Source organism: Phalaenopsis equestris, unplaced genomic scaffold (assembly GCF_001263595.1).
Source record: "Phalaenopsis equestris unplaced genomic scaffold, ASM126359v1 Scaffold000428, whole genome shotgun sequence".
Lineage (NCBI taxonomy): Eukaryota > Viridiplantae > Streptophyta > Magnoliopsida > Asparagales > Orchidaceae > Phalaenopsis > Phalaenopsis equestris.
The window spans coordinates 1,249,295-1,275,236 of NW_018164869.1; the positions used below are offsets into that span (position 1 = coordinate 1,249,295).

General features: G+C 35.9%; 1 protein-coding gene and 1 long non-coding RNA gene across 2 annotated transcripts in view; one reads left to right on the top strand and one right to left on the bottom strand.

Moving 5' to 3' along the window:
• The window catches only part of LOC110027381, a 50,934-nt gene extending 28,286 nt beyond the window's left edge, over window positions 1-22,648 (top strand). Inside the window, exon 3 of the long non-coding RNA XR_002294334.1 lies at window positions 22,389-22,648. This is a non-coding gene — a long non-coding RNA (uncharacterized LOC110027381). The remainder of the gene's footprint in view (window positions 1-22,388) is intronic.
• Window positions 3,905-4,885, bottom strand: LOC110027380 (transcription factor CYCLOIDEA-like). The gene has a single exon (XM_020728779.1). The coding sequence runs from the start codon at window positions 4,883-4,885 to the stop codon at window positions 3,905-3,907; it is 981 nt and encodes a 326-aa protein (XP_020584438.1).
• Window positions 22,649-25,942: the final 3,294 nt, after the last annotated feature.

Consider the following 25,942-nt stretch of genomic DNA (forward strand, 5'->3'; position numbering starts at 1 on the left):
TAGTAATAATTTTGAAGGTTTGTTTGGATTTATATTTTAATTTTGATAATATCATCATGCTTGTACTATTACATATTTAGTATTCATGTATCCAAGCAATGACAACTTGTATCCTAAATTGAGAATAATTGAGCTGAAAAAATACTATACACATTTTTGTTTCCCTTTTCTTACCTTTTCTTAAAATTTGTTAAATATTAAGTACACTTGTGTAATTTAATAATCTAATTGTCTTGTATTATGAATTATTTCATACTCATGATTTTATGGATTCCTAGAGCTAGAGGGTAAAAATAATATTTGATTTAACCAAGACATATTAATCCTTTATTTTTAAAAAATTGTCCAAGGATAATTTTTCTATTTATTTTTTTCTAAATTGATGTTCTAATAAAATGAAATCCATAAAACCTGAGTATAGCCATTTCTCATAGAGTTTTATATGTTTATAATTGAATATAAGAAATTAAGGTAACCCTAATAGTGATGATAATCCTCTCGTTAGTGGAGTTTCTTTTAAAATGTAGAGATGCAAAAGAAGTAATTGTAATCATCAAAACTGATTTTATATGCAAACTTTTGTCTAACTAACCAAATTACATTTGCATAAAATAATGTTTTACCTAACTAGAAAAATCTATACATGAACCACTTCTCATTTATAATAAATTATTTTGATTATTTTCTTAAGATGATGAAATGGCTTGCTTTACTATCATTTGTTGATTTTTTTTAAGGTGCAATCATATTCGGAAGAAAATTCGAGTAAAACTTAATTATGTAATACCAAAATTTTTTTCTGCTAAGAATAAATTTATTTATAATGCATATTTTTGCATTTAAATGATTGATTAGCATGGCTCTTGCATGGCATTGCCTTGTGTTTCTTATCTCTAAATGCATATTTTTGCATTTAGATGATTGATTAGCATGCCCTTGCCTTGTGTTTCTTTTCTCTATTTTTATTATCATTGTCTTAAATTCAAGGCCTCTCTCCAATCAAATTTTATTTTTTGAAGGAAAAAATATCTAAGACTATTGTTTAATATCTCTTATATTAATGTGTTTGCCCTCTTTTATGTCGCTGCTATAATGGGATTTGAGCCTTCCTTTACTAAATATTGTATGATGATAGAATATTGTATGATGATAGATCGATAGATCTCTCTCTCTCTCTCTCTTTCTCTCTTTGTGTGCAATGGACTTTGTACCTTGCATTTTGAATTTCTTTCACAATACATATTCTAAATATTTTTCTCAAACATTTAGAAGTAACAGCTCCAAACTTATATATCTTCAAATATTGTAAAATATATACCCTTATTTTTACGAAAAAATAAATCAATGCAAGCAATTCTTTTTAATTTTTTTCAATGGCAATGTTTTTTAATTATAAACCCATGTTGAATATCATCTACAAATTTTTTTAAAATCTAGGGTTACTTGTACCTTATTTATTTGATTTTATAGATGAAGATTACATTTTTTTTAAACTTCTATCCAAACATTTTATTCAAGCCCTTCCTCTTCTTGATCACATTAAGCTAGTAGATTTTTTTTGCGAATGTTGAGATGAGCCCTTGAATTTGATCCTTCTAGTCAAGCACCATTTTTGTCAATGTGAGTGAAATATCTCCTTTTGTGAATTCACTACAAAAAGATCATATCTTGTTTTCTTTTTTTGATAAATCCTTGCTTTCTTACGCTTTTATTGCTAACCTTACTTTTCCCTCTATCGATGAGAAACTTGTTGAGAATGTTATTATGGAGAAATTTAAAAAATTAATTTGTATTAGTATCAGTTTTTAGAGTTGTTAGAAAATGATAAAATTTGAAGGACAACCGTTCCCCAAGTTAAAAAAAAAAAAAAATCTAAAAGGATGCTTTCCAGGATATGTATCCTAACATTGCTACGTTGAGCAACAAGAGCTAATGAATTGGTTGACAATGATAAATTTTGAAGGGCAACCGTTCCCCAAGTTTAAAAAAAAAATTCTAAAAGGGTGTTTTCCAGGATATGGATCCTAACATTGCTATGTTGAGCAACAAGAGCTAATGAATTGGTTGACAATGAGCATGTTGAGCAACAAGAGCTAATGAATTGGTTGACAATGAGCACAATTTTTCTATTAACGCCTAATTAGCTTTGGCCATTCTTTAGGAAATTTTTAAAATTGATGAGAATTATTCTATTATTTTTTTTATCTAACATTAGCATAAAAGGGAATTTGACAGTGGCATCCCTCGATGCAAATAGATTCTAATGTTGTCAGACTTGAGATGCTAGAGAAATCTAATATTTTTTATGTTGCTAAAAACAATAGGTTTATAGATCTTTTATATTTGATTCTACTTTACTTTTGAGTGACAATGTTTAAAACAATAATGATCCCACACTCGCACAATACTTTTCAAGGGAAAATTGGTATGAACCTAAAAAGTCACAAAGGTGAACAAGAACTTTAAGCTTATCGGCAACTCCAAAATTTAGAGACTAAAAAGAGGAAAAAAGAGCATTTAGCAGAGAGGAAAGTTGATTGCATTCATCTATACAATAGTCTTCAAATGGAGATTATATACATAGCTATTAAACTTAAAAATGACCTACTAAGTGCTTAAGTACACTAAATCAACTCAATATCTATTGCATTCATTTTCCAGATTCCTGTTAACCCAAAATAACCCTAAACTCTAAACCCTAACAAAATGTTTTTCAAATCATGCCATGTTCTGGAAGTGTTCAATCTTCCCTTCATGTCAAGATGGTCCAAACAATTGAGCCAATGGAGCAAACGTTCTACTAGTGGTGATTTTACTAAAGTTTACTTTTCTCTCTTATGCGCCTCCTCCTCCCTTGCCAAATTTTGTTTTGAAATTGACCTATGTGCTTATAGAAGGTGACTCTCCTTTGAAAATTTTGTTAAATCCTTAAGCATGTTGCCCAAAGGGGCCTCTTTTGATTAAAGAGCTCGTTACACTCAAAATACCAATTGCCACTATCAGAATCACCAGATTAATGTCAACCTGTTGTTTCTTCTCCTCTCTTGATTATTTGTGCCTCATGTGATTTGATCTTCTTAGGGTAACAACTAGGAATAATATTTTTCTGGTGATTTTATAATTTTCATTTTATGCAATTAAAATTAATTACATGCTTTTAAAAGATAAGAGATGCATATATAGTTGGCAAATTTAACATGAGTTTTAAGCTGTAATTGGCGAATTGAAATAATTTAGAATGCTTCATAGAGTGCACTTAATTAATTTTCGTGCCTTTGGTAGGGAACTTTTCTTGTTCCTTCAAAAAATTCGATATTGCTGCGCATTTTATGAAATAAGCCATATGACTTGTTTTCCTATGTTGACCATCAACTTGTTATTTGGAAAATTGAAGTCATGTTAGTTCACTTGATCTACTTTTCCTAAAATTATGACAAGGCAACTGACATAATTGAATGGATGTATTAAACCTTCAGCAAACATTCATGTTCTCCCAATGGGAAACAATAGGCATGATTTCTCGGCATTTTTAATTTTTAGTGGTTTCCTTGCAAAACTTGAAACTACAAGTTACAATTGAAGTTAATTCATGTTTTGATTTTGAGGATTATAATTATATCCATAGTTTCTGATATTTATATTTATTGAAGTCTCACAACAAATATGGAACTTTTATGTTCAAATAAAAACGGCTTGAATGACATAGCATTGCAAAAACCCTTTAGCAGCAACCATATAAAACACTATCTTGGCAAAGAAAATGACACAGAAAAGACAATACATGTTATTCAATACCAACCATCCCATTATCCAAACATAGAGAAGTCATGACGGGGAAACTAATTAATACAGACAAATGAGAAATAAGCAAAGGTTAGAATCACATACTGTAGTATTTTATTATTTAGACACGAGTCACATGATCAAACATCGACGGCATACTAATTCCCCTCCCGTAGCTGGTCTGCAGTGAAACTTCACCAAAAAGAACCTTTTCATCCATATAGTTGTTAGGAAAAGCACTCCTGTGATCCCATTGTTCTTGAAATAAACTAACAGCAGTTTGCTGATTACAGTCAAACACTACTGCTGAACTTGAACCATTATGATCATGTTCCTTTGCATACATAATAGGAGAAGTTGAACAGTGCTCTTCCATCTCTGCCACAAAGTCTAAGGAAGATTTCAAATCATGGGAGCTAGAATATTCCTCTTGCAGAAAACTGCCTAAAGGAATAGACTTTAAAATATTGGCCTGTTGGTTACTTTTACTTCCATCTTCTGGCCTACAACATCTCATCATCTTCTTCTCCAAAGTCCTCTCCCTCGCCCTCGCCCTCGCCCTCGCCTTTTCTCTTAATTCTTTGGCAACTAATTTTGGCTGAGAAATGGGCCTCGACCTCAAAATCCTACTTTTAGGCTTTGCGTTCTTTTCAAATTCACTTGCAAAAATAGCTGATGTAGATATGTCCTTGTTATCCGATACAGTCGAGATGTCTTCTCCCTCAGAAGAAGAAACAACCATACATATGGAAGCCGCCCCCACAAGTTCCTTAATGGCAGCTTTTGACATAGTGAGAATCCATTGAACTGTCTTACTTGCCTTGTCGAAGCCGAGCAGATCCTGGAGGTCGAAAAGCTTGCGTGCAACATCTAGGGAAAACCTCATCCTCCTGTCTCGTGGTCCTTTCGCCGTGTATATCTTACTATGCATATCCTTCCTCATTTTACGCTTCCAACCGGCGATTGGCTGGGCAGAAACCGGAGCACCTGCTTCAGCGCCGCTAGCTGCTGGGATAAAGATGTCATGGAGACTGTATTGATGAAATGCTGGCGGAGAAAAAGGGAAGAAGGAGGAGGATGTATAATAAGGCTGAGAAAACATCTTTGGTGAAGAAATGTGATGGGTGGTCTAATGGATAAAAAGAGATCCTCGATAGAACTGTAGCATGGCGGAGATAAGAAGTCTATCAACCACAACAAATATAAGTTTTTGTTATTGATGTTTGTCCTTGAAGACAAAAATGGCCATGGCTAGGGCTACAGTAGATGCTGGTTGAAGGAGAGGAGATGGAGAGGTGGAATCGTACACCTTCCTGACCTCTCAATTATTATTAGTATGCAGCATGCTTGCTTTACTTTCCAGATGCCAGAAGCTTTTTAATGAGTAAGAGTAGAGAAGGGAGGTAGTGGATAAAGGGTTTGGGAATAGTATGGTGCCCTACATCACGTGGGAGCAGTGTTTTAGTGGCGCGCTAAACGCTAAACCTTAAGCTCTTTAGAAACTTTACATCTTGTTATACGTCGCAAAGCCCACGTTTTGTTTTTTGGATTCTTATGAACGCAAACTGTAGTAAAAGTATTTTGACAGAGACCGCACAGCTGAGAGCGCGCCGGTGAGAGGAAAAATTATTACATAATGGAGATGATTCTTGCGTGCGTATGAGCGTATTTTGGATATATTCTGATGAGTATGCTTAAAATGCATCCTAATCCGTATCTTTATTATCCAGGTATAATAATTTCTCTAATGACTGAGATTCATTACACTGTACAATGCTGTACTGATTTAGATCAAGACAGATGGATGACGTCTAAAAGAGTGACATTTTATGGTTTTTATTTAATTTTAAACAATGTAATATATATATATATATATATACACACACACACACACACAATACGGTTGAAAAGTGTAAGTTTACTCTCATTGGAAAGTTCCAGCTGGGACATCCTAAAATGGACATAATTAGAAAGGTTTTTGAAGATTTAAAATTATTTGGAAAATGGAACGCTAGCCTCTTTGATGGGAGACATGTGATGATATAATTGTCAGAAGAAGAGGAATATGCCAAAATATTTTCCAAGAAGTACATTACAATTGATGGGAAATACATGAAATTGCTCAAGTGGTCTCCTGAATTTGATCCTAGCCAAGAACCCCCTATTGTTCCAACCTGGTTTAAACTATCTGCCCTAAACCTGCAACACTTTAATCGTGGCAGTTTAGAACCATCAAGAACAGTTCAAGGGTCATTGTCTACTGATCAGCTTCTGTGAGTCGGGGGGAAAGTGATCCGAAGGCGGATAGGATTTGGCAGCTTCCCCAAAAGTCTACTGGCATAAAAATCACACATACAAGTTCATTGGCATCCTTTAACCAAGTTGAATGAGCAATAAGAACAGCTCACTCAGTCCATCCTTCAGCCATACCGGCCCAGGAAATGGCCCAACTGGTCATTCCATTAGGTTCTTTATACGTATTCATCATCCTAAAAGTGCGTTGAGCATGGACTATGCCCCACTTGGCCAAAAAATGCAATCGGACGTCATCCTTGGCTCTCGGCACCATCCTGTCAGACTCCATTTTAGTCTCTTGGCCCTACAATTATGTATTGAACTAAATGGCCTCAGTCATACTTTTTTTTAAAGGCACAAAATGTAATTTTACATCCCCCCTTTATTATAAATAGATGCTCATTTCATGAATAAAAGGCACGCGATTTTAGCGTTCATTTCCCAGTTCTCTGCTCACTTCCTCTATTTCGTGCTATATTTCTTTGGCGTGTCTCACGGACAATTTTGGATATCCTAAAAGATGTGGTGAGCATGAAGTCATACTATCAATAAAGGATTACAACAATCATAAAGAGAAGAGAGTCATCAGTGAGAAGTGTCAAACGTGGAACACTCTAGAGGAGACATAGAGGAATACATGCAAGAAGAAATGCAAGAGTTAAGAACCCAGATAATGGATCTGGTGTCATGCCAGATTGCAGAGGTCTTGAGGGTCGTTGCAACCATATCAAGAGATTGGGCCCCCACAGAGGAAGAACCCTCCTCAAAAGGTGGTGTCGACACACAATGACAGAATGTTGAGCAACGACCCTGAGAGGGCCAAAGACTACCAAGACAATCTTGGATTCACGCAAGAGGAGAGATAGCGATTCAGGCTCACTGAGGCGTCGTGTTAGCCAGGAAATCCCTTCTTCCTCCACATTTCAAGAGCAGAACCCCTAGAGAAGTTCAAGCTCCTTTTGTTGGACGTGTATCGAGGTCGATAGGATCCAAACGACTACATTGCCTCATTCAAATTTTTGGTGTGTCTATTGAATGTATCTAACCCATTTAAGTGTCTCTTGTTCTTCACCACCCTAAGGTCATCAGCCCTGAAGTGGTTCAAGTCACTCTCAGCTGGAAGAATATGAAACTTTTCAAACTTCTAATGACTTTTCTTAATGCAGTTTTGGTTCTTGAATAACAACGCTGGTTCATACACGGAGGTAAGGTATCTTGAGGCCACATTATAAGGAAGTGGGTCCATAGTTTCTATAGAATTAACTAGCCCTGGGAGACAATGTTGCTTCTGGTGCTTGGCGGCCAACTTCTCGCTTGCAACTTTTTCCCTAATCACCTTGTCAATATCTGAGAGGGGTCACTATTCCTCGCTCATCTTGCCCCACAACACATGATTAACTTTTGCCTCGACGGTGTGCTATGGAACTGAGAGATGATTACCAGTTAACATAGCCTTGCTAATGTCCATACTTGATGAAAGAGACTTTGGTCTGTCCACCACTAGCTCCAATGGTTCATTCTGAATCCCTCAATCTCCATAACAAGAATCGGCTATAAACTTCTTCTTCCAATTCTTTATATTATTCTCCACTCCTGGTAGGTGAAGTTCCTTGCTCACTGAAAACATGGTAAAGCCCCCATTATCAACCTTGAATGAAAAAGTGCTTAAACAGCTCGATCGACCACTAAGAAATATGCACCCGGAGATAATAAAGGAAAAAAGTCATTATTGCGGCTATGAAGTTTGGCAACACTTGTGCTGGAATGACCCTACACGTATTGAAAATACTCTGGAGCTCATCACACAAAGGCAACCAGAGGTCATACTTGAACTGGTCCGGATAAAAGACCAGATCCGTACCCTAATCGTCTGTCTCTAGAGCAAACCCAAGCATCCTCTGAAGATTGACGTCGTCGTAAAGAACATACATACCCATAAATCTATCTATCAAAGAAAGAGCATTCAAAAGCTTTTCTCTCTCACGAGTCGAGGTAACTCCGCCTCTCGAAAGTGGTAGCTGACGAGAGATGATGATCGTTGCTCCGTTCAGCTCTCGTTCGCTATCTTCAGCACCTGCCACAAGAAAAACTTGATGGCCTTGGCAATCGTGTTCACATCGGGCATGGACACCAAAGTATTCTGAAGAAGCTTTTTTGATGATCGTTCCTCAGCGCCATCAGGTAAATCGACTATATCGGCCGAATCAGGTTTGGGCCTTAACTATTTTTTTCTTTCTTCCCACTAGTCCTCTTCTCTACAGGGGTCGGGGCCTGGAGCCCGACTCGGCCAAATTTTGGGATCCACGTCGACCCGGCTCATACCATCAATGATGTGCCTTAGCTATCTGGAAAAAACTGGTAATTAAGGATACAACTCCAAGTTTATAACTTTATTTATAGAGCACACTAAGCACAAACTTCAAAAGGGAAGTAAATTGTTCAATCAATTCTTGATTTTGATGCCACTGATTGCTTAATAATTTCTCAGTTCTTATCATAGTTGTCATTATTAAGGAACAGTGAAACTCAGGGAACTAATATGTACACATCAATATTGTTGGCACAAATATCAAAGCAATCCAATGGCTAAAGATTATGACACAATGATCGAGATATTGAATTCAAGAGACATGGTCTGAACCGGTCATTTGAAAGATCAACAAACAGATCAGGTCCTCCCTCAGCAAAGCCGGTCGACGGGCTAATCTACAGTCCCAACCGTCGAAGCTCTCTAATAAAAGCCGACCGACCGACGACACATACCTTGGTAGAAACGACCTCCACTAGGTCCGTCGCCTTGGTCGATCGAATCAGAATAAGTTGACCGACTGATTACCGTTATATCTGAATTCAAAATGTAGTCTAAATTTTATATTAAATCAGCGCATTGATTGCATTAAAGACAGTTTTCATAATCAATCTCTCATAACTGTAATTGAGGGTTATTTTCATAATCTCTCTCTCCTTTCTGTAACTATACAAGAAGACCTCCTATAACTAGGAGGCTAGACGCTGAATAAAGGGACGCCCGGTCTTAGGACTCTTCCTCAGTCTCTCGACTAAGAATCTCCTAACTCTTTTCCTCTCTCTCAACTCCTCCCTGCTGTAACTCTCAAAGCATGTATTTCTAAAGGACAATTCAGAATTCAACAGCATAAGTTGGATGAATTCTATGGAACATATTATATCTAATTTTAACTATTAATTTTCACAAACATGAGGTTTTATAATACAAATTAATTTTATGAAGTTAATTTTTATTCTTGCACTATTTATGTTGTGATATTTTTAATAAAAAATAACAGAAATATATATATAATTAAATTTAAAATATATGTCTATAATGAGTTGTATCTTTTCTTTCAATTATATCATTTCTCTGTATCGTATTCTATCGTGCCATGTCTACATGCTCCGGATTAGTGCTTCATGCTATTCTCCTAATTTAGTTTTCCTTTGTAATTTATCTTTTCTTTCAATCAGTTCTATCTATACTCTGATTCTTGCAATAGCTTTAATTTGCTCACTGACGTTGCAATTTTATCTGTCCTTTTATTTTTCTTTTTAATGTACGAAACCTACAACTAAATATTCTTCGTAGTTGTCAACGTCTACCTAAAATTCCACAGTGACATTACATGGTATTAGTAATTGGCATTTGGAAAATACTAAATTACTGATGGAGAGGACTGCCGTTGATAATTTCTTTTTTGTGAAGTGGACCAATAAGGCGGAGTCCTACATTGACATTGACTAAACACCTGCGCGTAATTCCACCAAAAATTCCAGTACATCTGAAAATATTTTGTGAATTCTTTTTGCCTTAAAGGATCTGTAAGAGTATACATTCTTAATAAAATGGTACTTAATACTTGTACAAAAATATTAATTTGCATTTGTTTAAAATGTTTACATGATTGGCAACTCTCTCTCTCTCTCTTTCTTTCTCTCTCTCTCTATATAAATGAATGACTGGAGGTTATTATATGAGTTTCGATCATTCTCATGCGTCTAAGAATTTGAGTGTCACACCCTAAACTTGAAGGGAATTCAACCCCAAACCAGAGGGGACTTACAACTGACAATTGGATGCCCGACCAACTGATCTGAATACCAAGTGTCAAATCTATATATATGCTTCTATTGTTGTTTTAAGTGTTAATTTTTTTTATAAATGAAATATTTAAGAAAACTGCTAAAACATATTAATTTAGAGTATATATTTGATCATACAGCAAAACAAAATTATTTATAAAAATATCACTTTTTCGAGGAACTCCTACACTTTACAAAGAAGTTAAGAAACTTGAATCCCATCCATCCATCTATGTACCCATGGATTTAGTACAAGATTCTGTAAAAGTAATTAGTCCTATTTAAACCAATGCTTAATGGACCACTCCTTTTCTCTCCCTCATAATGGCTAGCTCGTACGCAATAAACACTTGTTGAATAGACTGTTGTCTATCTCCCATAATTCTATCAGACAATTATTTTACTTCACCTACTGTCACTGTCCAGCCCTAGCTCGTCCTCTGCAACCCTAGTTCCTCCCCACCTATTTCACCGTCACTCTCTCTCTCTCTCAAATGGTAACAGTTTTAAGTGTCGAGAGTTAATCCGTACATTTTAAAGGCTGGCCCACTGCTACTTCGATCTATTTATCCTTCGCTTTCATCATCATCATCAACATCTCTCTCTCTCTCTCTCTCTCTATGCACCTGCTTTTACCTCTATTTGTAGAAGAGATGGCTTCAAGCTTTCAAGGTAAATCAGAAGTGGCCACTCCTTAGGCTTTTGGGCCTTCTCCATTGTTGCCTATTAAGTCTTCTAAGCATTCCAAAGCCTATGTTTTACTATTTATACATGTTGTCGCTTCTATGTTATGCTTTATCTTCCCACTCATGTCTCCATCATCATTTCCCCCTTCTTCGTGAATGCAAATGGGGTTCTTCTACTCCTTCCACTTTTTATTGCTCCCATCACTCTCCCTATTAAGTTTATTATGCTTTTTCTAACTTTATTATTTCTTTTATCATTTGAAGTTCTTTCTAGCTAAGATAAATGGTACACATATGTTTATTTATTTGATTTTAAGGGTTTTAAGGAGGTGTTGGAGATGTTGCTTCTTAATAATTGCTTGTAAAATTAAAGCTAACATGTTATTAAGATTATATTGAGTTGATGCTTCAGAGTAATGATATTATATGTATATAATGTTGCGTCAAATAATGTGTACATTATCACAAAACTTCTGGCTAAAGTTAATGAATTAATGATTTCAAACTCACTTTTGTAAGCTAGCTACATTTTTTTTGAGTTTGGTGATTAAATGCAGATTTTACAAAAGGGTGATTTAATTCTAGAATCTTAGTGCAAATTTTCCTATTTTTTTTATTTAAACTAGTTGGGGATTTTTTTTTTTTGATTGTACACATTTTGAAGAAATTGTTGGCATCACCTTTGATGTTGTATGTTTAGTGTGTCCATTTGAATGTTATGGGATTGTGCTCTGTTTCCCGTGGTCCAAGACACCCATTCGAACCTCCTAATATGTGTTTCGAACACAGGATCATGACCGGTATTGACTCAGCCCTGCCCGGGAAGGGTCATCGTTGAGCGGCGATAGTTACAGCACGAGATTTGTCTAATGCTCATTTTAATGTTTAAAGGTCATAGTCCATCTTTTTTTAGCCTCCCTCAATACTCGAATAACACTTCAAGTGCAAGGGTTTGGTGTGACCACACCTGAAATCGATCTGGCCACGCCTCAACCTTGGCGTGACCATGCCCAATTCCAGCATGGACATGCCTTAGAAAACTTGGGCTAGAGTTGAAACACACCCAGCAAGACTACACCTGAGGGCGGCGTGACAATGTCGCAAGACAAAGATCTCAACGTAATTACGTTGGATCTCAAGTGTGACCATGCCAAAACCTCATTTGTGATGCCTTCTACTTTGGCTTGACCACAATCAATCTCGGTATGGCCACGCCGCATCATCCTGATTCATACTGTTAGCACGGCAGTCCCCGAATTTCTGCTGACATCGCCGCTTGCTTGTCGGTTTAACCTCCATTGACCAGTTGGAAGCCAAATATGGCACCTGGACCCACATGAGACCCTTTCTAATGAGGCAAGTGGTCATTCTACTGCCTTGAGCCACGGGATAACAGGCCAAAGGGATTGCCATTTTTTGTTTGCAAAGGAACTAAGGGGAGAATTTGGGAGGAGCTAAACAAGGAGATCTCCTTCCTCCATTTTCTTCTTGTTTCTTTGGATTTCTTCTTCCTCCTCTTCATCTTCTTCTTCTCCATCCATTATTCTGATGAGAAGAGTGTGGTGGAGCTATTGGAGGGATTTCTTGGAGGAACATTTTGGAGTTTCGTCCAAGAGAAGAGGGCTTTATCACCTTTAAAGGGGAGCTTCATCATGCTTAGAGAAGGTTTCATCTCTTGTGAAAAGGAGAGCTTCATCTTGCTAGGAGAAGGATTTGCTTGGAGCTTCCCAAAATCCTCCTTCAATATGAGAGCATCTTAATCTCTTGAGGAAGGAGCAAAGTTGGAGCAAGGTCGGAGCAAGGATCAAGCAAAGATCATGCTTCCTCAACCGTCATGTGGGTGAGACTTTTGTATCCCTTGTAAATTTCATTCCTAGAGCCCCCTAGGTCTGGATGTTAGATGATTAAGGACTAAGATTTTGTTCTTATAGAAATTCAATAGGTTAGGGAGCCTTTAATGGACTTTCCCACTTGCAACTCCGAGTGATATCCCTTTTAAGCCCTAGTTCCAAAATCCCAAAAGCCGAAGTTGGACTAATCTCGTTGTTTGTTTTGGAGACTTCATTTGAATGGAAACTTGAAGCCAACTTACTGAACAAATGAAGATTTTTTTTTTATCTTCGTTCTCTCAACTGTAGAGAGTCCTCGCCAGAGACCCTCTATGTTATGTCAGGGAAATGGAGGTGGGTGTTATGTTGCCCCACAAAATATGATATTAGACACATCTCCATCAATTAGACCTAAGATTCTATTTGAGGTCAATAGAAAGGGTTTGAGGTGCTGTCAAATGCATTAGTTTGTGTGTTTTGAATGCTCATTTGCTGTATTTTTGCATAATTGCATGTTGATTGTGTGAAAACTTTGGTATGATTGTCGCCTGGGCTCGATCATCCAACCAACTAAGTTTGATCGGTCGTCCTAGTCTATCATTTTGTCCTTTCGATAAGATTGTTACCTCGACTCGATAGTTTGGTCAGTTCGGTTCGATCGGTCGTCTCGTTCCAATCACCCTATCCTATTGGTAAGACCACTGCCCCGACTCGATCATGCGATCAATTGGGTTCGATCAGTCATCCTTGCATGATCACCCTATCATTTATGTACAATCGCCACCTCGACTAGATCGTCCATTCAATTGGGTTTAATCGACTGTCTCAATATGATCATCCTATCCTTTTTGTATGATCGCCTCCTGGGTAGATCATCCAATCTCTGGAGTTTGATTGGTTGTCCTGGTCTGATCACCATATCCTTCCAATATGATTGTCGCCCGATTTGATCATCTGATCACTTGGGTTTGATCGGCCTTTCCGGTCGGATCACCTTATCCTTTAGGTAAGATCACTTCCTGGGTTCGATCGAACATCTCAGTTGATCACCCTATGCTTTCAGTAAGATTGCCACCCGGCTCGATCGTCCGATCAATTGGATTCGATCGGAGATCCCGATCTGATCACTCTATCATTTCGATATGATCACCGCCCCAACTCGATCTTCTGATCATTTGGTATTGATTGGCCGTCCTAATTTGATCATCTTATCCTTTTGCTACGATCCTCGCCCCAACATTCATCCTAATCTGATCAACCTAGCCTTTCAGTATGATAGTCATCCCAGCTTGACCATTCGATCACTTGGGTTCGATCGACAGTCCCGATTCGATGAACCTATCATTTTAGTATGATCACTGCCCTGGCTCGATCGCATGATCACTTGGTTTCAATTGTTTGTCCCGATCAGATCACCTTTCCTTTCGGCATGATCTCCATCCCGACTTGATCGTCCAATCACATAGGTTTGATCGACCATCCTAGTTTGATCATCCTATCCTTTAGGAATGATCGCCGCCCTGGCTCATCGTCCGATCACTTGGCTTCAATCAACAGTCTCAGTCTAATTGCCCTATCCTTTGGATACAATCAAATTTTTCTTTGACTTATAGCTTATTAAGGATTATGACTTTAGCTCAACCTAATTAAGGAACTAATATATAAAAAATTTTAGGTTTTATCATCCTGTGCTTAACTCACCTTTTGATAAATCCAAATAGGGTAAGTATTGTTTTTTTGAGGTAACTCTTCCTTAAAATTGCCAATTAGAGGAGCATATAGGATGACGTCACTTGAAATCAACAGGCACAACATAAGCTAATATAGATCTTAAAAGTCATAAGAAATTTGTCTAATGGTTTTATTTAAGTATATACTAATAAATAAAGTAATTCTAATATTGCCATTCAACTTCAACATTTAATTCTATGTTCATAGTACTCCACACAACTAGAGTTATATATGTAGGATCACTTTGTAATTTGGTTTTATGTACTATTCCCATTTTTTTTGGCTATGTGATTTCTATGAAATGGAAAGGGTGGACTATCGTAGACAAGTAAGGTGAAGGATGTGATTGCCCTATATGAATAAATTATAAAGGTTTTTCCACTTACATGGAGAAAAGAAAACAAAAACTTTTATAAATACTATATGACTCTGAGAGAACATTACACTTAGAAGAATATGTACAATTAATCTTCAATCTTTACTACATCAATTATTATGTCACTTGATTCACTTTTCGATGCTCACTAATTGTTTTCTTTTACTTATTAAATAATCAACTTACTGATATAGGAAGCTTAAGTATGCTTTTTAAGTCAAGAGTAAAAATACCTAATTCACCACCCTTTTCACATATAAAACCAACATAATTTATATTTGAACATATAATTTTTTAACTCGAAATATATGACTTATAGCATTTTTTAGAGTGCAGAAGGTAATGAACAAAAATAGTGGTTGATTAAACATTTAAAAGAGGACTTGGATTGACAAAAATAATTCAAACACCATAGAGCCATCTTTTGAATACTCACAACCCTTCAAAAGCACCATGATCATCACAATGCCATTCATAGCACCATAGTGCCAAAGGAATGTGTTGTAGCACCCAACACTCTATTTTGTCGGTATCATTATGAAAAATGTTAGAACCATTGCACCAGAAAAGGTGTTATTGTATTAAATTAAGTAGAGTGGCCAAAATATGTTGTATTCTAAGTTAGTGATAGAGAAAATTGATGGATTTTGAATTTAAATCTTAGGTGAGATATATTGAGATTAATTTTTAAAAGTTTTGGGATCTTTTTGGCTGACTTTTAGTTAGACTTTTGAGGCAAAATCTTTAAGAAAAGCAAAAAAGCAAAGAAGTTTGGCTATGGCTTTTTTTTATTCTTTTCTTGTTGCTTCCATGTAAATTTTTTTTGAATGAGTTTTTATTTTGATCAAGACTCCTACAACTTTAGAGCATTAGCATGAGTGTGGCTCAAATGGTATATGAAAGAAAGTTTATATATTAAATAGTAACAAAAATGCACGTCATGTTATATTTAGTTTTCTTCTTTGTTGTAGTATTTGTTTTTTTATGACAAGCTTTTAGTTTGAAATATTGTACCATGAATGTTGATCAACTGAACTTGAATGGTGCACAACACCGTTGTGAGGAAGGGCAACCAAGTTGAAGTAGAAGCTAGCCAACAATCTTCTCAGGATGTGCACTCGACTACTAGGGCCAAGAGTGAGGAAAAAGCAATGAGTAAGGTCCAGGAAGATCACTTAGTGATGTTCTTTGTTCCCTTATTCAAGGCTTGGTGATCCAAACATAGGAATCCATTAAAGTTACTTCGATCATAGGCTCGACCAAGGTGATGTAGCAACTGCGTGGGCTAACGCTAAGCAAACTAAGATGTTAGATGGGCAAGTTAAATACCAATGCTTAGTGCGTAGTCTAGTCACTTAGCTTAGATCAAGCCTGGTGGGGAATTCATATTGAAACGACTTATTTAGCCTGGTTAAGTTCCTGCTAAAGTCGTTTTACATCCTTGTATTGATTTTCTTTCTTTCTTTTTAGCATGATTTATTGTATCTGCTTATGCTTTTCGCTAAGATTTGTATCATGCGTAATGAACAACATTTCTCAATTGGTTAAAAAATTTCTAATTGGCATTTTTGTTGAATAAATGATTTGATGATATATGTATGTGTGTATATTTATATGTACATGTATATGTATATGTCTATGTATATGTATATGTATAAGTATATGTATGAATATTGTTACAAAAATAGGGGGGAAAGAGGATCCCCACTAAAAACAAAAAGAAATACATAGCGTCCTAGGGGTTCCTCCTTCCGCAGTACAACTCCACACAAATAAACAAAGAAAGAAAAGGCAAAAAGGTATAACATCTCCATAAAGACAAATATCCCTAGAGAAAGCATACCAATCCAAGAAAAAATACCCAAAAGAACGTATAAAACATTGCAAAATTAACTGTGAGAGTTATAAAGCTAAAAATCTTCGTTCAAAGCAATTATAGTTTGAACTATAAGAGGCCATATGTTGCAGCCATGTAGATCTTCGATGGAAGGTTTGAGGCAAATAGTGTGAAAATAAACTTGATCAAGATATGCTTCTCATAACACTTCCAAAATCTCTCCATAGATTCGGGGCTTGCAAAACAGTATAGCAAGTGAGGCAATCAAGTATACCATTTAATAACATTAGCCGCAAAAGAAGTCCAATCCAAAAAAAAGACATAATAAAATCTGTAATAGAAACAAAAATCCATATAGAATAAGTCAGTCTTCCCACCACAAACCGTTAGGCTTGAGAAAGGACAGGCCCAGCAAAGCAAAAACAATTCAACATAAGGTTCCATCAGCTCCTTAAATAAGGAGTGTCCATCATATCACTAAGTATATAACTTTTAAGGAGAAAAGGAGGGGTAGTGCCAACCAGAGCTTTATTTAGGTTCGGCTTAGAAAGCCAATCAGCAGGAGTGTTTCCCTCACAATAGAGGAAAGTAAAGAGAATTTGAAGTTGATTGTTATTTATCACATTATGTATGCGTTGTAGTAAACAAGTTATGTTCTAGATCGGCTCAGACTTCTTGATGAGGATATCATAAGAAACAGTGACCTTTAAAGCCAAAAGAACAGCATAACATTCAGCCTCAAGAGGTGTGGAGGCAACAATAGGTGAGGCAAAGAAAGCATGGCAAATCCCATTACTATCTCTAAACAAACCACCAGCTCAAGCAGCTATATTAGACCAACTAGCATCTATGTTGGCCTTAAGCCACCCAGATAAATGTGGTAACCATCTGACCAAAACAGGTCTCTTCCTTCCATCCAAATTCGATGTGGCATTAGCATTATTAATAGCTCTAGTAGCGTAATAAAAATTAGCCATGATGAAGGAAACATTAGTAGTAGGAGAGGGGGGAGAAGAGTGATGTTTATAATCATTTCTAGCAAGCCAGATGAACCAAAGAACCATTAAAAGAAAGTATTTCATCTTAGAGGGAAGAGAGGTGACACCTTGTCAAGCCTCTAATAGTTTATTCAAACTAAAGGGACTAGGTCAGTAGACACCAAGTAGCTCACCGACAGTATTATAAACATTCTTAGCAAAACAACATTCAAAAAATAGATGATGGGAAGATTCAGCTTCTCTCTTACAGATGTAGCAAATATAAGCCAACTCCATCCCTTTAGCTTAAGTATGTCATCAAGAGGCAATAAGGAATATAAGTATCTCCATAGAAAAAAAGAGGTAGAAGGAGAAATAAAAGGATGTCATATGGAAGAGCTCCATTTTCATTTATGATAGCAATGAGTATTTCTATATAACATTTTAGTAACAGACCCCGTAGAAATGAATTTCCACATAGGTTTATCTCTTCCACCTGTAAGTATAAAGGTAGTAGAAATAGAAGGAGCTAAATCTCCCACCAAGGACCTCAACATATTAATATTCCAATTCTCACCATCACAAACATCAGCAACCAATAAGTCTGAAGTAATATCTGAATGTGGAAGGCTAGTAAGATCAGAAGTGCCCCAATGATCATACCAAAAGGAGATTTTACCATTTCCAACTTCCCAAAAAATAAGTTGAGTGACAACAGTTCTAGCAAGGAGTATAGCCTTCCAAAGTTTAGAATCACCAGTTTTCCAAGTCATAGTAGATGGGTGAGCAGTGTGGCAATATTTATGATAAAGAAATTGAGTCCAAAGGGACTCCCCAGCCCGAAATTTAAACCAAAGCTTGTACATACTGATATCAACAATTTGCTGCAATGTTTTAAATCCAAGACCTCTAGCGGATTGAGGCATAGATACTCTAGCCCAATTAGCCCAAATTTTGCCCGAGCCAGACCCGAGCCAGAGAAATTTATTAAAAAGGATTTCGAGATTTTTCGATGTTCTTTTTTTGGCCTTAATAACCTGCAAAGCATAAAGAGGCAAACTGTAAAGTACACTTTTAAGTAAGGTGAGTCGACCACCATTAGATAAAAAAATGTTTCTCCAATCCGTAATCCTAGATTTAATTTTATTTTCCACCTCACCAAATTGATTTTGCTTTCTCCTGCCTTAAGAATATTCACTCCAATATATTTAATAGGGAGCTTAGTACTTTTATAATCAGTGTAATCAGTGGCCCAATTTTCAATGTGATTGGAAACATATTTTGCCAAAGTATATAGAGCATTTAGGTATGTTCAAAAGAAGGCTAGAGGAATTCTGAAATTCCTCTAAGATATTCATAATGCCCTTAACGAAATTTTTTTACTTGCATTAGAGAAGATAATAACATCATCAGCATATGCTCAGTGGCTAACTAAGATATTAGACTTGTGAGAGTATTATATGTGCGGTATTGGAATTGTGCTCGATTGATAAGTCGGGAAAAGTAATCAAATGCAATAATGAAAATAGTTGGGGAGAGAGGATCCCCTTGCTTAATACCCCTGAAGGCAGGAAAGAAACCATAAGCCTTTCCATTAACAAGCACAATATAGTGATTGGTCTCCAGCCACCTTTTGATGAGCATACAAAAGTCATTCTTGAAGCCTTTAGCAATCAAAACATTAAGAATAAAGTCTCAGCTAATAGTATCAAAATCTTTTTTTATGTCAAGTTTGATAATTATATTCCCTCTACATTTTTTATTAAGATCTTCAATTATTTTCTGGGCCAGCAAAGTATTATCAGTAATCTCTCTACCTTTGATGAAAGCAGGTTGTTTTGGGGATATAAGATGAGGGAGATGAGGCTGTAGTCTGGTGACAAGAATTTTGCTTATGACCTTAGATATAACAGAGGTAAGAGAAATAGGACAAAAGTTATCCCAGGTAAGCTTGTCATTAGTTTTAGGAATGAGCACAATGGTAGCAGAACTAAAATAATTTCCTAGATTTTCACCACAAAATAAACTTTGGATAGCTAAAATGACCTCTTTCTTAATAATACTCCAAGAGTGTAAATAGAAAGAGGAGAAACCATCAGGGCCATCACTAACCAAACAAAATACATTGGGTTAGGGTTGTCAAAAAAGCTCGTTGTTATCGAGTAATTCATGTTCGATTCGTTCGATAAGCAAACGAGATGAACACAAATAATTTTTTCGTTCAATTTGTTAAACGAACCAAACACGAACAGTGATGTGTTCGTTCGTGTTTTCGAATCGTTATTGTTCGAAATAAAAAAAATTAAAATAAATATATATAAAATATTTATGATATTTTAAAAATAATTATATACTCAAAAAATTTGTTATATTTTAAAAATTAAATCTTGTAATGTACAATAAATTATTCAATAATAATATATTTATATACTACCTAGTAATATATATATTATATATTTATATAATACAAGGTATATAATTAATATAATAAATTATATTATTATTTTTATATATTAATATACAAAACAAATGAAAAAAAGCCTTTTATTACCCTCAGGCGGAAGCCCTAGTCCGTGTTCGCCCTTTCACCTCTCGAAAGCACGCTGCTCTTTCTAGTCTTAGTTTCAGGCCTTCGACTGCTCATTCGCTCTTTCTCCTCTTAGTTTCGGCTGCTCCTTCTCTCAAAATCGTGAAAAGCTTCCTCTCGGTGACTGCAAGAACCCTCCTTCTTCTTGTCTCAAAATCACGACTCTCGGTGGGAGCTTAAGGTTGATTGGTTGTGTTCGTTCTTTAATCTCTATTTTTATCTGTCTTCGATAAAGTGTATTTGTCCTCGGCGAGTCGGCGTTGGATTGACCACTCTTGGTATTCTTGCTTTGGTGCTTGGTTGCTTGTAAGGCTACCGAGTCGTCTTCTTTGAGCATATTTTCTATAATATTTCATATTATTTTCAGGTTTGCCTCTTAGCTTAAATTTTAAGAAATTTTTTTAGGTTTATTTAATTTTTTTGAGTGAAACCTAGGTTTTGAAGTTTCTGAAATTTCTGTATGAGGTCATGTAGGGCTTTTATGAGTTAATTTCTGTTTTTTTTTTTTTTTTTTTTTTTTTTTTGCATAAAATGTAGGTATCTTGTGTCATAAATGCATAGTTTGGATAAGATCGAATGCTTAGTTGGAAGCTAGTTGAATAATATAGTTGTGTGCATGAACAGGGAATATACACTTTCACTTTCCTGATGTAGCAAACATCTGTTGTTATCATCCATCAAAAGAGCTTCGACATAGCTTTCTAAACTTGATTCATTTCTTATTCATTTCTCATTCATTAATATTTCAAATACTGTTTCTTTTCATTTCTTATTCATTTCTTATTCATTGTTGTAAGGCAGTTGTTGCATCATTTCTTATTCATCTGTCATCATTTCTTATTCATCTGTCATCTGTCATCTTAGTTTAATTTCCTTGATTTTGTATTATTTAGTGTCTAATTACTATGATGTAATTGTTAGCAAATTTTAATTTTAATTTTTTAAAATCCCAAATTTGCCCTGTGGGTAAATGGTGAAAAGAAATGTTATAATGAAACCAACCAATTTTTTAGATGAGTATAATTTTTCCTTAGTGAAAAATAGCTGCTTCAATTCGTCTTTTTGCTAACAAAAGTCATGGCCTTTTAGATTCCATGTAAATGTGCCTTAAGGGGAGATTGAGGCAAGGAGGTCCAATTTTGCCTTCATAATCGAAGCATAATTCCTCTCTAGAGTATTTGCTGATTTATATACCTTATTTCCTTTTATTTATTATATTGTATCACTAAAGTTTTGGTTGTGAACATATATATATTATTTTATTGGGCTTTCTTTATGAGCAGTGGTCGGTTACAATGAAATTCTTCTCCATTTCATCCACTGCATTCAAATTTAGGGGCTTGAGTGAGGTGTAGCAACTCCCAAAAATGGTGAGAGGGATGTTTCCCTCTCTCCCCTCTCTGGTTTTGGTTGAGTTGAACTTTCTAGCTGGTTGTACGATTGCATATTTTACTGCAGCTTGAACTATATTTTCCTGCAGCTTGAAGTGCTGGCTGTGAACTTATATCTATTTTATTATTGGGCTTTCTTTATAGGTAGTGGTCGGTTACAATGAAATTCTTCTCTATTTCATCCACTGCATTCAAATTTAGGGGCTTGAGAGAGGTGCAACAACTCCCAAAAATGGCAAGAGGGCTTTTTCCCTCTCTCCCCTCCCTGATTTCGGTTGAGTTGGACTTTCTAGTTGGTTGTATGATTGAATATTTTACTGCAGCTTGAAGTGTTGGTTGTTGTTCAGAATACAGAGCTAAAGATGTATATTTTGTATAACTTCATTTGCATCATATGAATGAGCTTTCGTCCCCGTATATAAATAAAAATGAGTAATTAATTGTTAGTTCTATTATTTTGATATGTTTTAGTACAATTAACTAACTTCCTGTGAACAAAATCTTCTATTTCTTCTCCATGGAGTCTTCTGGCTTCTCATTGCTCCTGATAACAATATGAATTATCCACACAGAATGACTTCACTTGCATCATCATGCATGGCAAATGGGTATATTTTTTTCTTTTTTTTTCATGGGAATATAGAACGCTCTTATACTTTTTTCTTTTTCTTTTCATGGCAAATGGAAGGGAAATTTGGCCCCTCCTGAAGTATTATTTTTCCCCTTTGTTACCAAAACATCTTCTGTATATAGTTATTTAATTTTGATCTTTTACATTGCCTGAAACAAATTTACTTGCAGTGAGAGGTCTCTTCCGCCATTCAACCTTCCAAAATTCTTTGCGTTAAACATCCATCTGCAACAGCCAAATTTGATGGACTACCACTTATTTGAACCCACGATGAGCTTATCTTCTTCAATCCAACATAGCTTTTTCTTTCAGTAAATACATAGCCAAATTTGATGGAAGCCAACATAGCCAAATTTGATGGAAGCCATACTACAATTCTATCGATTTATTTGGAACCTCTTCTATGCAGAATACTTCATTTTTTCTTTAATATAGCCAAAAACTAATGTAATATTTCATGTCTTTTAACTGTCTGTCTTTATATTGGCTCTTCTACAATTTCCCTCCATTTGAAGATATACAATTTGAGAGATAGTGATTGAATATAATTGTTTTCTTATTTTGAGTGATTTTCTTTTTAATTTTTTGCAATATTTTTTATGCAAAACTAAAGAAAATTCATTTAATTATCTATATTTTAAATTTTTATATGCCATGGAGTGTGGGTCAATTCCTCATAATACAAAAGGCTTGTCATTGTACATTTAACCATTCAAAAATTATAAATAAAAATGAAAATTTTCGAACATTTGAACATTTCGAACGTTTCAAACATTTTGAACGGCTCGAACGATTCGAACGACTCAAACAATTGAACAATACGAACAATTCGAACAAATTTTGAACAAATCAAACCGAACACGAACAAATCTTTCACGAACAATTTCAAACATGAACAAATTCAAACACAATTAATTTCAAACAAACCGAACACGAACACGAACATGAGATCTGTTTGTTCGTGTTCGGTTCGTTTACACCCTTAGGGCCAGGAGATTTATTTGAATTAATGGATTGAAAAGCAGAGTATACCTTAGTCTCATCAGATATATGTGATAAGGTTAGGGAATTAATAAAATCCCTGTCCTCCATAAATAGAGTAAAGTCAATCGGGGAGGTGTGCACAATAAATTGATAGAGAGCAGTGAAGTGTTGTGTTGCACTTTCACCAATTTCATCCATATTAGTAATTATGTCCCCATCCATATCTTTAATTTTCAGGATGTTATTGATGTTACTTCTGTGCTTAAGAGTAGCATGAAAATAGTTAGTATTACGGTCCCCAACTATAAAGGATATATCATTAGCCTTTTGCTATAGAAATTCCTCTTCCAAATTAATAGCAGTAAGGAGATCCAGCTGAGCTTTAGCCATGGAGTCAACCCAACCAGAGGTACAGATATCTTGTGTTTCCAATTGATCAACAACACTTTGTGCCTCAGAAACTTTGTGACGGACATTTCCAAAAACTTGGAGGTTCCACTTTCTCAAATAAGCAACAACTCTTTTATGAAGTTGCCATAAGATGTACCAAAGAGAGCCAACCATCTCTATATTCCAAGCCTGTTGCACCAAGCTCAAAAAAGACTCATGAGTAGTCCAAATGTTAAAGAATTTAAAACGAGAGATAATAGGTTTGTAATTGAAATCCAAAGTTAACAAAATAGGTTTATGATCAGAGGAAGCAAAATTTAAATGTTGAACTTGCATAATGGGAAAGTGGCTTAATAGATAGACATTCCCCAGAAATCGATCCAGCCTTTGAGAAAGCAATCCCCTTCTCCATGTGAAAGTAGCTCCAGCATAACCTAAATCAAAAAGACCAGCTTGAGAGATAAAATTACAAAATCTATTTATAAGAGCAATGTCACACCTTCTCCCTCCTTTCTTTTCAGTATGCTTCATTATCATGTTAAAATCACCACCACAAAACCAATTGTTAATAATAGTAGTTCCCATAATTTCAAGTTTGTGCCACAAAATATATTTATCCTGCAACAAAGATCTAGCATAAACAAAGGTGGTCCAGCCAAAGTAATCCTCGATCTTATACTGAGTTAAAACAAATTGCTCATCTTCCTCCACAATGGAAAGGGTGGCATTTCTTTTCCAAAAGATCCAGATTTTGTTGTTTTTGTTGCAAACGTGATGAAAACTTTTGAAATGGCAAAAAAATTTATTGGTACTAACGGTCACCATGGGCTCCAGAATAGCAAAAATAGAAATTTTATTAAACCTACACAAGTGCTTCAATCTATTAAGGGAGGAAGGGTCAGCCACTCCCCTAATATTACATATAAAGATTTTAAACATGATGCCTGGAAGCAATCCTACTAGAAGATCTAGTAGGATTTACTACCTGCTCTCCATCAGAGTGATATGTACCTTCTCGTGAAATGTTAGGATCATTTAACTTTGCAAGTTCTTTATATTTTTAACCTTTCCTTCTGGAGTGCCTTTGAACATGTCATTTATTTTCCAAGTTGTTAGTAGCTTCTTGAAGAGACACCTGTAAGCAGGGGAAATGGGGGTCAAAATATCATGAGAAGAGACAATAGCATTACTATGTTCTTGTATAGGAGGAATGAGAATATCTTGACATGAGATGTGGAGGGGGGGATTTTCCGAATCTTGTTGCACATTCTGCTTAGTAGAAACATCTAAATCAGTCGCATTGTCCTGCAAAGGAGGAGGAAAAGTAGGTAATCCAGAAGGATCATTAGAAGTAACAAGTGCGACAGGTATTGGGTTATCCTTTTCAAAGCAAAGGATGGATGTAGCAGCATTAGGTAGAGATACAACAATAGTTGGTATATTTGGAGGATCCACCTCTTCATTTTGGGGCTCAACCTGATTCGTACGAAGGTCAACGGTGGTAGGATTACCATGGAGGTTATTATCTTGGTTATCATTTAGAGTAGTTGGTGTATCTGTTGAGTAAATTTGATTGTTTCCTTTAAGATGAGGGTTTAATTTAAAACATTGATTTGTATGATGACCAAACATTGAGCAGTGTGTGCAATAAGGAGAGTGACGTTCTATCTCCATTTGTTGCCAATAACCACGATGTTGTGAGCCAATCTATATTTCGTTACAAAATGATTGAGTAATATCCCTTTCTACAAGGACACGAGCCTCTGAGGGTCTAGTAAGAGCAAAGGTGGCAGTGTCCATTTTGAGCTGTTTGTCGTATGCAGCAGCTAGAGAGAACAGTATTTCATGATTAAAAAGATGTAGTTTAAAGCCTTGAAATCTGATCCATATCGGTATCACTGGCAATTTAGATTTAGAATCAAAGCCCACCGATCATTTGAGAAATTTCATGACCCTATTTTCAATTCGCAAAATTGTTTAGAAAACGGCCTAGTGTAATCCTCGTCATTAGCAAGCTGGATTAATAAGTGTCTCCCATCTAAAATGCCAACATTCCACCATCCCTTAAGCTTCAACATATCAAACTCTCTACGAATTACTTCCACTTTAGGAATATTGTATGTGAACTTGCCTACAAGTGTCAAACGACAGGAAGATGCAAGAATAGAAGATTCAACATCAGTGATATACATTGCAAGTTTTCCATTTTTTCCCCCAATTTCTTTATGAAGGAATAATCTCCACCTAAGTTCAAAGAGTCATGAAAACCCTGAGGGAAATGCTCCCCAGTGCTGGGGTTGGAGGATCCCCTTCCTCCATCCAAGACAGCATCAACGAAAGATTTACCCAT

Bases quoted from the DNA above. Each gene is read 5' to 3' on its own strand.
- LOC110027380 (XM_020728779.1), bottom strand. From the start codon at position 4,885: ATGTTTTCTCAGCCTTATTATACATCCTCCTCCTTCTTCCCTTTTTCT.